General features: G+C 38.1%; 1 protein-coding gene across 3 annotated transcripts in view; it reads right to left on the bottom strand.

The window, feature by feature from the left end:
- Positions 1-14,727, bottom strand: part of PCSK5 (proprotein convertase subtilisin/kexin type 5) — a 260,279-nt gene that overhangs the window by 216,286 nt on the left and 29,266 nt on the right. For all 3 annotated transcript variants that reach the window (XM_062641593.1, XM_062641602.1, XM_062641612.1), the window contains exon 2: positions 14,036-14,140. In XM_062641593.1, coding sequence (XP_062497577.1) covers positions 14,036-14,140 — 105 coding nt within the window. The remainder of the gene's footprint in view (positions 1-14,035; positions 14,141-14,727) is intronic.

Raw genomic sequence — 14,727 nt, 5'->3', positions numbered from 1 at the left:
CACAGCAGACCACAGAGCAGCTTGAAATTACAGCATGAACATCGCACAGCAGCTTTGTGGCAGAGTTGAGAACAAGTTCCAGGGAGCCTGAGCTCCTGCCTCGTGGCTTCCAGCAGCACCAACCCCAGCTGTTGTAGCAAAGCATGTCTCAAGCAGTTGGGGATTTTTCCCTTTCTGAGATCTTAAGTGCCCATATCAGCTCAGATGCTTTGGTTCAGCTTTTGAAATGGCCCAGCCTTGGAAAAGTGAGGAAAAATCTTTACTGCTCCAGCTGAAAAGCAACTCTTATGTTTATACACTGCACTTTATAGACACAGGTCATTCAACTCAACAGCTACAAGGTAACACAATTTGAAAAAAACCCTAATTGATATGTCTGCTTGGTACAGTACCTAAAGCTCTGCTTACGCTGTGTCCTGGGTTCAGCAGTAGCAGTCATGTTTCTCCTTCGTGGTAGCTGGTGCAGTGCTGTGTTTTGACTTCCAGCCTGGGAACAGTGTTGGTGAAACCGATGTTTTCGGTTGTTGCTAAGTGACGTTTACCCTGACCAAGGACTTTGTGAGGCTCATGCTCTGCCAGGGAGGAGGGGAAGCCGGGAGGAAGCAGAGACGGGGCGCCTGACCCGGGCTAGCCAAGGAGGTATGCCATACCACAGCACGTCATGCCCAGGGTGGGGGGGTAACTGGGAGTTACCCGGAAGGACACGGGCTTCCGGGTGGGACTCGTTTCTTGGCCGGTGGTATCGTATTCTCTTCCGTTGTTATCTTCTCTGATCATTGTTGTCGTTGGTGGTAGCGGTGGTGATTTGCGTTGTACATTGGTTGCTGGACTGTTCTTGTCTCAACGCATAGGAGTTGCACCCTTTCAATCCTCCTCCCCGTTCCTCCAGGAGCAGGGAAGGGGAGAGCCTCGGTGGGGGGGGGGGCCTCAATTGTTGTCAGCATGGCACCACTCACTGGGAGTGAGTGAACAAGTTGCCTGACTGGGTTTAAACCATGACACGCTGCTACAAACAATGTTAGTTTATCTAGTCTTGGGACAGTATAAACATGCAAAATTTCAATACCACAAAGATTAGTACTAATATCACGCCGAATGCAAACCGATATGTCATAACTCTATCTAACTTAGGCCTAAAATGGAATCTTAATAAACTGATGCTAAATCCAGCATCCACTAGGGGATAAATCTTTAAGCTTTCTAAACTTAATTAGCTCTGGAGTCTAACATCTGGCAGTTGAAATATCTTGGGGTTTATGTTTGTGTTACTGTAGCAAGCAATGATGATAGCTAAAAAAAAAAAAGAAAGAAAGAAAGAAACAAACAAAAACCCAAACCCAAAACCCAGCAAAAAAACCTAAACCAAAATGGTAGAAATTTCTGATCGATTCTTTTTCTTTCCTTAGGCTACTCCTACAACTCTTGTCATAAATCATTTAAGTCCTTCAGACATTCACACATGCTAATTTAAAATGGCCTTCAATCATTTACTGAATGGTTTCTTAGGAAGACAGATCTCTCCCATGGGGTCAAATTCAAATGTAAAAAAACCAGCATAATTCCAAAGGTATGGATTCAGTCAAGGGTTTGCCATAGTTTCTATTGCCATAGATATTCACTGAGAATTACTGAGAGAGTAAAAGTATTCAATAATTAAGTGATGCATAATATCCAATAGTGGTACACTGGTCTTGCCAAAGCGAATGTTTCTCCTGAGTAGTGTCTTCATTGACCAAAAACTCTTGAAATTGTCCTCATATAATACTCCTGCTTTCTACAAAGGAAGAAACTATCACCTATTACTTGTGTATTTCCTGCACTTTTGCTTAATGATGCTTTGCCAACAAAGAACATAAAACTGCCATGGAAAAATTCAGTTACAAAGCACATCCTAAGTACGAAATCAAGCCGTCAGGGAAGTTTGCTGCTATTAAAATACTGATTGTTGCAGCTCTTAAACATCATCACCACCACCTAAAATAATCTGCAAAGAGCTACCTGTTAAAGACACATACAGGTAGTCTGAGAAAACACTGCAATCCAACCCCAAGGCAAATGAAAAAAGACTGAAGCTTCTTCTTCTACATTCAGTGGGCTGAAGAAAAGCAAATGTTTTTTCACCTGAAGTACTATTCCCACACCTCACGAATCACTGACAGGGCTTCCAGCGGGCCGCATCTCTCAATTTCTGCAAGTCAGACCACATAAAAGTTGAAATGATGCTTGATTAATGAACCTGCTGGGTACTGCTTTTATTTATTTTAAAGCCCTGGCTGAAACAAGAGCAACATCTTAATTTTACAACTCCCAGTTGGTCCCTGTACATGTTCTAACATTGGAAATGAAAGAACATTCATTAGTTATAATTTCTCTGAGCTCATAATTCACAACACTCATCATATTATAAACTGAGTTATTTCCATGGCTATCATTTATGGGATAGGCTTTTCCACTGCATATACTAAAGCTTTTCGGTCTCCAACCAGACCACTTACATGAGGTTGCAGTGTGGTCTCTGCAGTCTTGCCAAAATTTCTGTTATCTATGTTTATGTAATTTGATAGCAATCTTTATGAGCTATTTTTATGTTGTCTTCTGTAGGGATAAAAGGACTTTAAAATGACCTAATATAAATGTGATTCTTTATATCAATACTGGCTATGAATACTCTCTATACCAATAAAACTGTTTTTCTTCTTACCCAATCTTCAAATATGCAAACATGTATCTTCTGAAATATACAAATTTGTTTGATATAATCTGGGATCTTTCTTTGATATAATCTGGGATGTGCTACAAAAGATGTGCTCTTGACAGTGAAGATATTTCAGGCGCTTCAAAAAACTGTAACAGCTTTCACAAACCTTCCTGTTAGTACCATTACTATAGCTCTAATTGTCTTTCCAGTTCCTTTACCTGCTTATAGGAAGGACTGAAAGGCAAAACTGGACTCTGATGGATGAACAACATATATATTATCATCAGACAACAGCTTAAAAACGACCTGACTGCATTCCCACTAATTGCCAGGACAGTGTGGAAGTCAAAAGAGATGGTAAGAAATCTCAGACTCTTACAAAGGTAACAGTACTAAATTACCTAAATGCCTTCTTCAGACTCATCAAAATGTATCTGGCTCATCAAATCACAAGCAAGTTTAACACATATCTGCACTGAGCAGGGCTGCAAATACCACTGCTGGCTTCCTGCCTCCAAGGCAAGGGAAGCATGTTGACACTGCAAAGAATAAAAAATGATGAAAAGTGGAGAAAAACAGATCCACATGGAAGTCATTCTAGGAAATGCTTCTAGCTAAGGAAAGGGAAGTTTATGGGTGTTTAGGTCACAGTTGTGTCCAAATACATATGCTGGTCATCAGACTTCAACCTCACAGTGAGTGGAGTGTGAATTTGCAATGTGAAATGGCTAGAGGTCAAAGCCAGATAACCTCAGATGAAGCAAAAATAGAACATCTTAAAACTTTCTGGAAATTCTCTATTGCTAGCAGTGTTTTAATTAAAATTGGAAGATTTTTAAAAGATACACTCTGCTTCAAATAGAAATTAACTCTGGTGAGCCACATAATATCTGGTCAAAGACAGTTTGACTGGATGACCACAGTGTTTCCTTTTGGTCTGACAGACTATGTGTCTACTGGCATCTGTATTTTGGAGAGACAGTTTCTTAGGAACACCCTGGAAAAAAGAAAATTTAAAATTCAGACATTCTGGGTTTATTATACAATCACAAAAATTTATTATAACAGCTAAGAATGAAACAGTGGATTGAGTCTCCTTTTGACAAACATACTTAAAAAAGACTTTTTTTATTTGGATCCTTTACAAAAGCAAAGATAAAATGATATTCTGTCCTGTGTAGTTATTTAGAGCTTCAGCATCACTGAAAGTGGCAGAGTTTACTCCCCCTCAAAAAAAAGGAAAAAACTATGTCAAACAATAATCTAGGTCAAACACAGCTTATGCAAGCAACAGTCATCAATGGATATGACTGCTTTAAGTGGATTATATGGAAAGGATTTAGAATTAGTGTTTTATTTCTCTACAATGTTGCTTGTATTCACACAATGCTCTGTGTGACATGAAGAGAAATATAATTCAACATAAAATACAGAGTACTTGCTGTGCATTTGCCATTTGCAGTTTTTATTCAACTGTTGTTGTCCCTGTTTCACAGGTAGGGAGTCAGAAGCATGAAGGAGTGAAGTATGATGAAGGCTACACACATTTGAGCAGCACAGCTGTGAACAGGACATAGCTTCCTGACACCTCTCTGAGCCATTAAAACTTGCAGGTCACAGGATGCTGAGGATCTGCTAGAGTGAGAACAGATCCGCCAAGGAAAACAAGTGGTTTTCCAGTGGCTTTGACTTTTTTAAATGATCCTAAAAGAAAGAAGTTTGTTATGCACAAAATGTTGGTTCAGGGGAGATTCTTTCCCTTTGTTTTGGGAAAGGATGTATTTCTACCTCCCTGCCCCTGCCTTTAATTAGTGATGACATTAATAATGCTGTATATGACAAATTACCTATGTGTATCATGACTTCTTGCTGTTCACTATTTGTAATAGCTGGGCAAGATAACAACTGCTAGCATTAAACATGATTGTCTTGCCTGTCAGAAGCAGTCAGACAGATACATTAAAATGTTGATGCATTACATCAGGAACATACATCGCTGCCAGAAAGTTTTTCAAATGCAAGGGGGGGGGGGGGGGTGGAAAGACCTTTAATCCATTTTTCTATTAATATCCTGCATTAAACCCAGTATGATCAGTATCAGATAAAGCTGGATCTCCCAGGAAATGGTGTGTAGAGGCTGTACTGTCACATTCCTAGACAGTCTGCTTTGAGATGCTCCTTTCCAAAATGTGTTTTCTTTCAATCTCCCTCTTTCTCTTTGCTGATATTCTGGCATTCAGCCTTGCAGAATCAGCTTCTTCCAGAATGGTGCATCTTCCCTGGTTCAAAACTAGGATCTTTATACTTCTTCCTCTTTTGACTCTTTCTGATATCCAGCAATTTTACTACCCAGTAGCTACTACTAGCAACGTAAAGTGACTCTAATGACAGCAGAAGCACACTTTTCTGTGGCCACTGCAGCCATCAGAGCTACTGTCTTCCCTGGCAAGCTCTTAGAACACAGAATAGAAATAAAACCACTAGTTCTCCTTAATATTTTTTAACCATTTAGTAACTCTACCATTTTTCATCTATAAACCTACTTTGCTGCTAAAATGCACAGGAGCATGTATTGCTTTACTGGAATTGTAAAGAAGCTCAAATGTTATTAACACCTACTAGCATCCATGGACTGAAGACTGTCAAGCAGTCTCCTCTGGTTTTATATGTTTATAACTGCTATGATATCTTATGTCATCTTTATGGCTTTAAATTTCCCACACACAGATTTACCTAAAGAGCTTTTATCATTGTTAAGGCTGAGTAAAGTCCTTTAGCAGCTCCTGAATTGTAAGAAGAATGCAACACACTTTTCCTTTTTAGGCTGCAAAATTACCACCCCCCCCCCCCTTTTTCTTTTTTAGCATAGCATTTGCATTTACAAAATAAAGCTGCACAAGCTTATGTGCTCTGGCTGCACATAGACTGTATGTCCCTCATTAATGATCTCACTTTGAATGAGGATGAGCACTCCCTGCTTGCATGGGGACAGCCAACCAGGCAGATCTGCCATTAAGCAAGAAAGGAACAGCCATGCATTTAGAAATTCTGACAGAGAGATGCTCAGAAAATCTTATCTCAGAATAGAGAGATTTTAGAAAGCATTTAGCTAACTCAAGGTACAAAAGATAAGCCCAACGAGGGCTAATTAAGTTAGCTACACAGCATGCTGCGTATACCTTTCACGCTCTCAGCAAAATTGGCTGTGACCTCCACTAGTCCTTGCTCAAATCAATTTCCAGTTGAAAACTCCCATAGCATACTGGAGTGCATGCTACCCAAATAATTTCTCCAACATCTACCTCCATAGTTGTGATGCGGAAGTGCCCTCTCATGACACAATGGATGGGCAGAGGATTTTTCCTCCTCGCTTTTGTTATTTCATTAATGTACAGTCAACTTTGGAATTAGGATATCCAGAAATGTTCGAATACCTACAGAATATAAGGCAGGACCCAAACCACTTATTCACAAATCATACATACCCTAAGTAATTTTATTTTCTAAAGTCAAATGACAAATGCTAAAGTCAATGCTAAATTTGCAGTAAGCTCTAGTGAAACATTTTTCTGAATTGGTCTGTTGCTGGGATTAGCACTGCAGCTCCAGGAAACCTCTATCTGCACAAAAAAACTGTGACTGTTATCACAGATGAACAGGTCAGATTTTGTTTTTAAGATATCTAAATAAATTTTTGTGTCGAGATTCCACTAGTGACAGGGAACAGAAAACTGCACAAAAAATGCACAAAACTTCTTTCCCCAATTTGCCCTCAAATGCAAGAAATTTAAGAGGTATGTCACATTTTGAATCTTATATTGAGACTGTCACACTGTACAGCACTTTCAGAGCAGAAGTATCTCCTGAAGGGTGTTTTCCTCTCCGTTACTCCTAAAGAACATTTCTATATATTTTTGAAGATTCCAAAACAATTTGTCTGAAACAAAATCTAAACTACAGTCACCAATATTGCCACTGATGCTAACCTCTACTTGACATGTTTACTAGAAAGAGAACATATTTTAACTGCAGAACACATGCTATGAAGCAAAAATCAAGGAGTCCTGTTGCCATGAGCCCCAGTTCACAAACTGCAAAGAAGTAAAAGAACATGATTTCTCAAAAGAAAAACCCTCAAGTATTCAAAGAGCTTTGAGCTGAAATCCAGCTAATTTTATTTTTTTTTTTTTTTAAGACTTATTCTGTTCAAGATACATGTTACTCTGCAAAACTCAATTGTTTTGGTTTTGTTAGGGTTTTTTTTTTCCCTTCTGATAGAAGAAAAAAGACCTTGCAAAGACCCAGGCCATTGCACATACGTAATCTTTTGCTTTTGCCTCTCCAAAATCAGAAGGCTCCAAATACACCAAAACCAAGAGACCAATGAAATCTGCTTCATTTTGAATATTCTTGTCTCAGAAGATTTTAGCTACTTCTCTGAGAGATGGCTGAGTCCTTGCCTGCTTCTTCAGAGTCAGCCAACACCCTTCCCTCATTGACCATAAAGTACAGAGACAATACAAGCAGCTCTACCACAATCCCTATAAACTGTTGAGTTTGCAACAGAACATTTGACAGCTGGTCTGACACTGGGCTTCTGTGACGTTGCGATAACTTGACAAAAATGGTGAGGCAATGAAGTTTTTCACAGCATACTACTGGAAAAAGTCTTGACCCAATTCCTTGACATCCCGTGGTCTTTCAATTTCCCTGCCCATCTCATTACCAGCTTAACAAAATAACGATATGAAAACAGCAACAGAATGCAATCATCCTGAATAATGTTTTTTTCATTCCTCAAACCATTTGCTACACTAATTAGGAAGTGAGCCAGTCAAAACCTCTCAACTAATCTCCAATTCTTGCCCAAAAGTTAACAGTGAGATTGGCATTGCCAAGGAGTTCTGTAAAATGACTTGGCAACCAGAAAATTTGAATGTTCTGAAATCTCGTATTTCTTCATAATGCACATGCAATTAGTGATGCTGAGGGGACAAAAACCCTTTGAGGCAGGTGCTAGCAACTGGGATAACCATGATGAAAGGGAAATGTAAGTGTAGGTAATCACAGTAATTTATTTCAAGAAACACTTCCTTATTCCCCAACTGTAGACATCTTTCTTTTCTAAAATTATACTACATTGAATTCCTACTGGCTATTTTTCTGCTTTTAGCAGAAAACATCAAAAGGTAATTCCTTTTAGAAAGTAGCTTTAGTAATTTATTTTTTGAGGGTTTCTTTAGTTACTAATAGAAAAGTCTGCTATCTCATTAATATAGTAATAGAATTAGACGCTAACAAAGCTTTTATTCTTCACAAATAAACCTCAGTCCTACTAGTTACAATTAACTTCATTAAATATTTCTACCTATCATAGATAAATGAAGAGAAATTACCATTATATGACAAAATTTGCTGACTGATGAACTGTTACCTCCTGTTACAGCAGCACTGGGTTTGGCCAGTACAGTATAAGGGGAAGGTCACATATATTCACGTGATACTGTCTGAACATGCTATGGATTAAGCCTTCATTTTTAGATTACAGTCAGCCAAGGTTCAGCTTTGAGTTAGTTTTATATCAGCCACAGATCACACTGTTTCATATGCTAAAAAGAAACTGCAGATTTTAGTTTGCTATTCCTCAGAACTATTAGGCTTCTCAAGTGTTTAAGGTATCGTGTTGGTGCAGACAAGGAAGAAACCCTCTTTCTACAAAACATGGTCCCAGTTCCACTCCATTATTGTTCCGCTCACCTGGCTTTCTCACTGCGGTTTTCATCTAGGTCTAGGTATATTGCGAACTGCAGTCTAGCCCACATTTAGTCACAAATAAAAATAAGTCTGATGCAGTCTCAGCATGGTAAAATTATTCTCAAATCCTGCTGAAGCAACACAAAATTTCCAGGAACTTTTGCTGATGGAGAATGTATTTTAAGCTAAAACTAATGCATCGGGCACCCCTGTAAGTACAGATTTCAATCACCATCAAGCAAACACAACCAACCAATGAACTTGTGAGAACTTTACAACAACATGACAAGCCGTTGCAACAACACTAATTACAGCAGAGTCTTATGCAGTTCTTTGTCAGTGAACAGCAGCTTTGTACCTCAAAAAGCCCTGAAAACAGATCCAAACTGTAGGGCTATTTGCTCATGTTTACATGAAACTTTTTAATACTCATGAGGCAGGTGCTAAAGGGAGACATTGCTATGCCCTCTCACACACTGTGATTCAGTTCATGTTCTAACTCACCCAGCAACAGGGTCCTTGGAAATAGCAAGTCTTATTCTTGCTGTTAACTAAGCTAAAGATGGAAGGACTACTCATGTAAAAGCATTCTGAGGCAATTAAGAAATGGTCCACAGTGCTAAATGTTGTACTACTTCATTACTAACTCAAACCTCCAGTCAAACTCTGAACATGGAAACAGCATGACAGTTACTATTATTCTGCAACCAAGTAGAGCAGTATTGATTCTCTGTCCTCTGAGTGCTTGTACCTATTACGGCTACCCAGGCAGGCACCAGTAACTCACCTGGTCCCCAGTGTTTAACTGTTGTGTCATTCTATTTGGCTAACAAAATCTTTTTGTTCATTAATGAGGTTTAACAACTTAACACTTACTATTGCCAAAATGAAACACAACCTTATCCAAAAAAAAACATTCTCATCTGAATTTCTCTCAGCTCAAAGTCCATGACGCTGGCCTTTAAAAGCCCAGGGTTTTACTACCATAATAACATTCTTTATTCCTGCTGAATTTCGTGCCCCCTACATTAAATCCAAATTGTTCAAACCTTTACTTTCTCCTTACTCAATCTCATATTGCAATTGTGGAACATTTAAATTCATAATTGAAAACACAATTTGATGATGATATTTTTAGCACTGAAAACTTTAACTCTCATCTCTATTTGCAATGAACAGTCTGATCCAGAGTGACAGAAATTATTGTTTGCCAAAGGCATGCTCCAAAAGTCATGGCATACTCTTTGCCAAAGCAAGACCATCACCTTGTGGTGAAATGCATCTTTTCCCCTACTCCTTTGACAACTATCTTCCATATCAACCCAGGATATTATTTGGCAATATGAACTGGTGTAACTACATAGCAACATAATGAAATTGTACTTAAGATGCTGCAATTTTGCTCCTCTTTGCCCTCTCATAAACATTCACAACATTGTACTAGTAAGGACATAATTCTGGCATTACTTTCGCTGAAGAAAGCCCAGATCATCTGGTGTTGTCTCATCAAAAGTATGCTTACAGCATTTTACATGCTGCTACCGCCAGTTCCATTCAGCTTGTTATACAGCAAAAATAAGAATTCCCTCCCTCCCTCTCCTACCATGGTATTATCATTTTTCTAACACCAGGTCGTACAGATCTGCTCTGCGTGTGGTTAGGTCAGGCTGGGGAAGATATAAATGTCTGCAGTAATGTTTCCTTAGGTACTCTGATTCTGCAGCAGTGGTGACAAAATCTTGAGCAAAACCCTGCTCGAGCAGGGTATGTTGCTGAAATTTCGTATTTATTTCAGTGGAAGGGAAACTGGAAATCTTTCAACTTCTTAGTGAAGCAGAAGTTCAAAACATGAATAAACCTACCTGAAATTAATTAAAATTTTAAAAAGACGAGATGTCATCTTAGCTGAAATTGATAAACACTAATGCTGCAAATGTTTTCCCTGTTAGCAAATGTGACACTTCAGAGGAACATGTATTATTAATTTTAAATTTTTGAGCACTGATGTGGGCCACATGTCTTTTTCAGATTTCCACTGTGATGCAAAGCACTGGGGACCTCATAAGCAAAATGGAACAAACTGTAGTTTGTGTGTTCATCAATTTCAATATATATTATCATTATTAAAGATCCATTTTATTACCTGAAGAACTGTGTTCTTCTAGGATTATTGCTTTGCCATTTATGGTACTTGATTCTGTGGGATATTTTTCACCATATGAGTCACAAATTTCATTATCACAGCCCTTGATTACAAACTCTTCATCTCATGTAACAGTGCAGTATAAAATGACAGCTTTCTCATTATACTGTCCATTTAATGTCTATGTATTATTGTCATGTGTAGGCGCTTCGACAGTGATATTTCATTGGGACTGCAATGTCTTCAGTGATAGAAAAACTCCACCCGATTTTCCCTATGCTTTGTATTGATGTAAAGTCTGACTTACAGACTGAGGTTGCAATCATTCTTCACAGATTTTTCTACTTTGTGACCTTTCATTTCACACTGCAGCAAACTCAGAAGTGCACCACAGCTCTTTATTCCTACCCTTGGAAATACTGTAATAGTCTGATTTCAACAGAGGGCCTACTTAATAGCTGAATTAGAGCTTCATGATATCTTCCACCTATGGAATGATTCTGTCCATCTTCTTCTCCCTTGTTCTTGGCTCCTGCTCCCATTGTTTCATGCGTTGCAGTGTCACCAAAATTACTTTGCTGAGGAAATTCTCTGAAGCTAAAAAAGGCTCATAATTCATGATACAGTGCTTTCATCAACCCCTGCCAAAGGCCAACCACAAGCAGTACATCAGCTGGAGAGACCAGAAACCCCTGTAACAGATTTAACTCAACTATTAGCTTTGATGCACAGTACTAATCTCTGCTTAGAATCCACAAACTTCTTTTACTTCTTTGTTTTTTCTACCAATACAAATGAAACACCAGGTACAGGCCTAGAAGAGAAGCTGTGAACAAAGCTATGTTTTGAATTTAATACAAGAAAATCTCTGTTACAGACACTAATGCCATTTGGCTTCTCTACCTCTAACTACACAATACATTTCCTCTCTAAAAGACCAACACGTAGCGTTGGCAGGCAAGGATGTGGATGATAATTGACAAAATTGTGTTACAGTGTATATCCTTTATCTTTTCATCTAAATGCAGAGAGTAACGTTTGGTTAATGCTGAGAAAATTGTCAAAATGTGTAATCCATATGTCTTCAGTTTATATTTCCTGTTTGATCTATTCATATGGTTTATAACAACGTCAAGAGACTCTTCCAGAAGAAAAAAATCAAAGATCTTCAAAGCAATTCATTAACTGAAATCCACAATAGCTAGATTTTATATTACCTATATAGCTTTCCCTGTGCATTCACACAGTGAAATCAAACACCATCCACACAAGTAGTTTAGAAATACCAGTTTTCATAATGATTCTTCCATTATAAGCAGGTTATTTACATAATGAATTACCACTCAATAAAAATTCCATGATTTAAAATTTCATAAAGAGGCAAATCAGTGATGAATATCTAAAGCAAGCCCAGAATAAGTTAATTGTGTGTGCATGTCACACAGAGTGGACTTTAAGCATTAAGTAAAATACCATTAAACAATTTGGAAAGTAAATAAATCTCAGTGTTCCCCTGTTCACAAATACACATACCATCTAATTCGCTGCAAATACTGGCATTAGACACAGTCACACTCAAAAATATAATAGATATAGGACTGGACCTTTAAAACTCTCAAAGCCATGCAATGTGCCTTATTTAAATGAAACCTTTTTATCAAAAAAAAAAAGGTCCAGCTTACATAATACAATTAAATTTCCTGTCTGCTTTAATAATCATTAAATGTTATGCACTCTGAGGACAAACTAGCCTTTATTCTACAAATATTTATCCATATATTGACATGTCTGCAGCCACACCAGAATTCCCAAGCTCAGGTTCAGCAGAGTAGTCACAAAGTCAATCACAAACACTTTTGACAGATCTAGGTACTAGACTGTCAGTTTCTCTTTGGGTATAGAATTATTAACAGGGTTGAGTACACTGCACAACTCCCACCACAGCTTCTCAATATTAAGGTTGTATTTAAACAATGATTCACTAATTCTGCAACAGCAGCAGCATACACTGGGGACAAGACCTAAATGGCATAACATGGAAAGCGCTGGAAAATAAAAGATAGCCCTGATTTTCCGCTGTGTTCTGCCCTAGAGTCTCTCACAATTCTGGACAAAGTAGTCTGGGCTGGGTGCCAGAAGTGCAGGAGAAGTGTCTGGAAGCTGGGTGTAAAGTACATGCATGTGAACTGGTGCATTTGTGTGTAAATCACTCTACCTCTGTGCATTCCAGAAGACTGATGCGGATTGAACACTTCCCCTTCCTTTTGCAGTATCTGCTATTCTAAGTGCGGTGCTTGTGGTTAGAATGGGGGGTCGTTGCACTTGTCAGAACAGAGATTTGGGCCCTCATCATTTAATCCCCAAAATATATTGCTCAGAGCTGCTCGTGCTCTTAAAAGGTTAAGCAGTTCAGCCCCATCAACACAGGGGCAAATATGCTTTGTGGGCCTTTCCCTAGTCTTGTCCTATCCTCAAGAGGAACTTCAGTCCTAAACACAGCTTTCAAGACTGCGATGCTCAGCTTCTATACCATGCATCGACAGTATTCGAACTTTTACTGACAACTCTTACTTCTCGTAAAATATTTTTCAAGTAAAACCTCTCAAATCCTTCACAGACAGCAGTCATCATTCAAGAACTTAAAAAAAACTTGACTCAGTTACCATCACTGAAAAACACCAGGGACTTGGGGGCTTGCTGGTGAAACTGGGTTGCATAAACAGAATAAAAAAGCTAATATGATATTCTCCAAACATTTTTTCTAAAAGAAAACGAGAAGCAGTCCAATCCAACAGTTAGTGATAAAGCTTCTAACCACTGAAATTAAAGGATTAAAACAAAAGTGTGCCCTGGGTACAGACACAAAACAATATTATACTTAACTATAAATCAGTAATTAAATTATGTTGACAGTATAGTATATATCCAAAAGATATGATAGCATTTTTCAAACAGGTTCTTAAAATGATGATTGACAGGAACTATCAAAAGGACCACAGAAAAAAGCATTCTAATTGTATTCCCTCTTACATCAATTCCAGAGGAAGACCAAAAAATGGCAAGAGAAACTTTTCTCTGAACATTGTACCATCCCACACAGCTCACCTTCATTCTGAAAGCTGGTTGATTTACAGAAGATCTGCAGACATGACTGTTACACATGTGGTTTTGCAGAGAAGCACAACAAAGTGATTACTGCATTAACACAATTCCTGTACTCCTCCATGAATAATGCTGGACCTTATGTTCCAAGAATAGCACAAACTGAATAGCATGGTACTGTCTTTGGTTTGTTTTAATGACAAGCAGAACCCAAGCAAACAGATAGTGTGTCAGTTCTTGTAATGCTATATGCCATTCAGGTGAATGTCCTCTGGTATGATATTTCATATAAAAAATGCAACGGCTTTTGCGTCAGACACATATGTGGATTTTCTTACCTTTGGCTCCATTGAAATGAAGCTGTGGGTACCTCTACTTGAGAGAACTGACCTTTTAATTGTTTTACTATGGTAGAAGTGGTAGTAATCTTTCAGTGTTCCAATCTGTAAGGGGAGAAAAGAAAAAAAGAGAGGGAGATTTAATTTATGAAAACCAGTTTTCTGCTTTTCATTTCTCAAAGTCTATAAATTATGTAATTTCCTGTGTGCTGAAATGTTACTTGAACCCACTGATCATCTTTCAAAAGAAGGACATACAATATGAAATGGATGGAGTGTCCTTGAGGCAGCAACTGCATAACCAAAGATTATAACTGAGCTGCTTAGTCTGTCTGTATCTACCTTTTTAATGTTTAATTTATATGCAGTACTTTAAGTAATTCTATATCAATCTATATCCAAACTGTCTTCCAATGGCAAGTATAAGAATCATCAAATGGCTATATGGTTATTAAAAAGCATTCCATCTAGTTTGCTTAAGGAAATGTACTGTAAAATGCACTACATTTGGTTATTTAGATAATTAAATTATAAAATGAATGTTCACAGCATCAGACTATACAACAGGAATAGACTTCACCTTCTGCCAAATGTGGGCAAGAAAGAAGTAGAAGAAAGAAAAATGGAAATGGTAACTTCACAGCATAATGTCTAAGTCAAACTACAGAATCAATTCATGCAAATTGCAAAAT

This window comes from Pezoporus occidentalis, unplaced genomic scaffold, assembly GCF_034315485.1.
Source record: "Pezoporus occidentalis ecotype Australia unplaced genomic scaffold, CSIRO_AGI_Poc_V1 ctg117, whole genome shotgun sequence".
NCBI classification, from domain to species: domain Eukaryota; kingdom Metazoa; phylum Chordata; class Aves; order Psittaciformes; family Psittacidae; genus Pezoporus; species Pezoporus occidentalis.
This window is presented reverse-complemented; position numbering and strand designations above follow the sequence as displayed.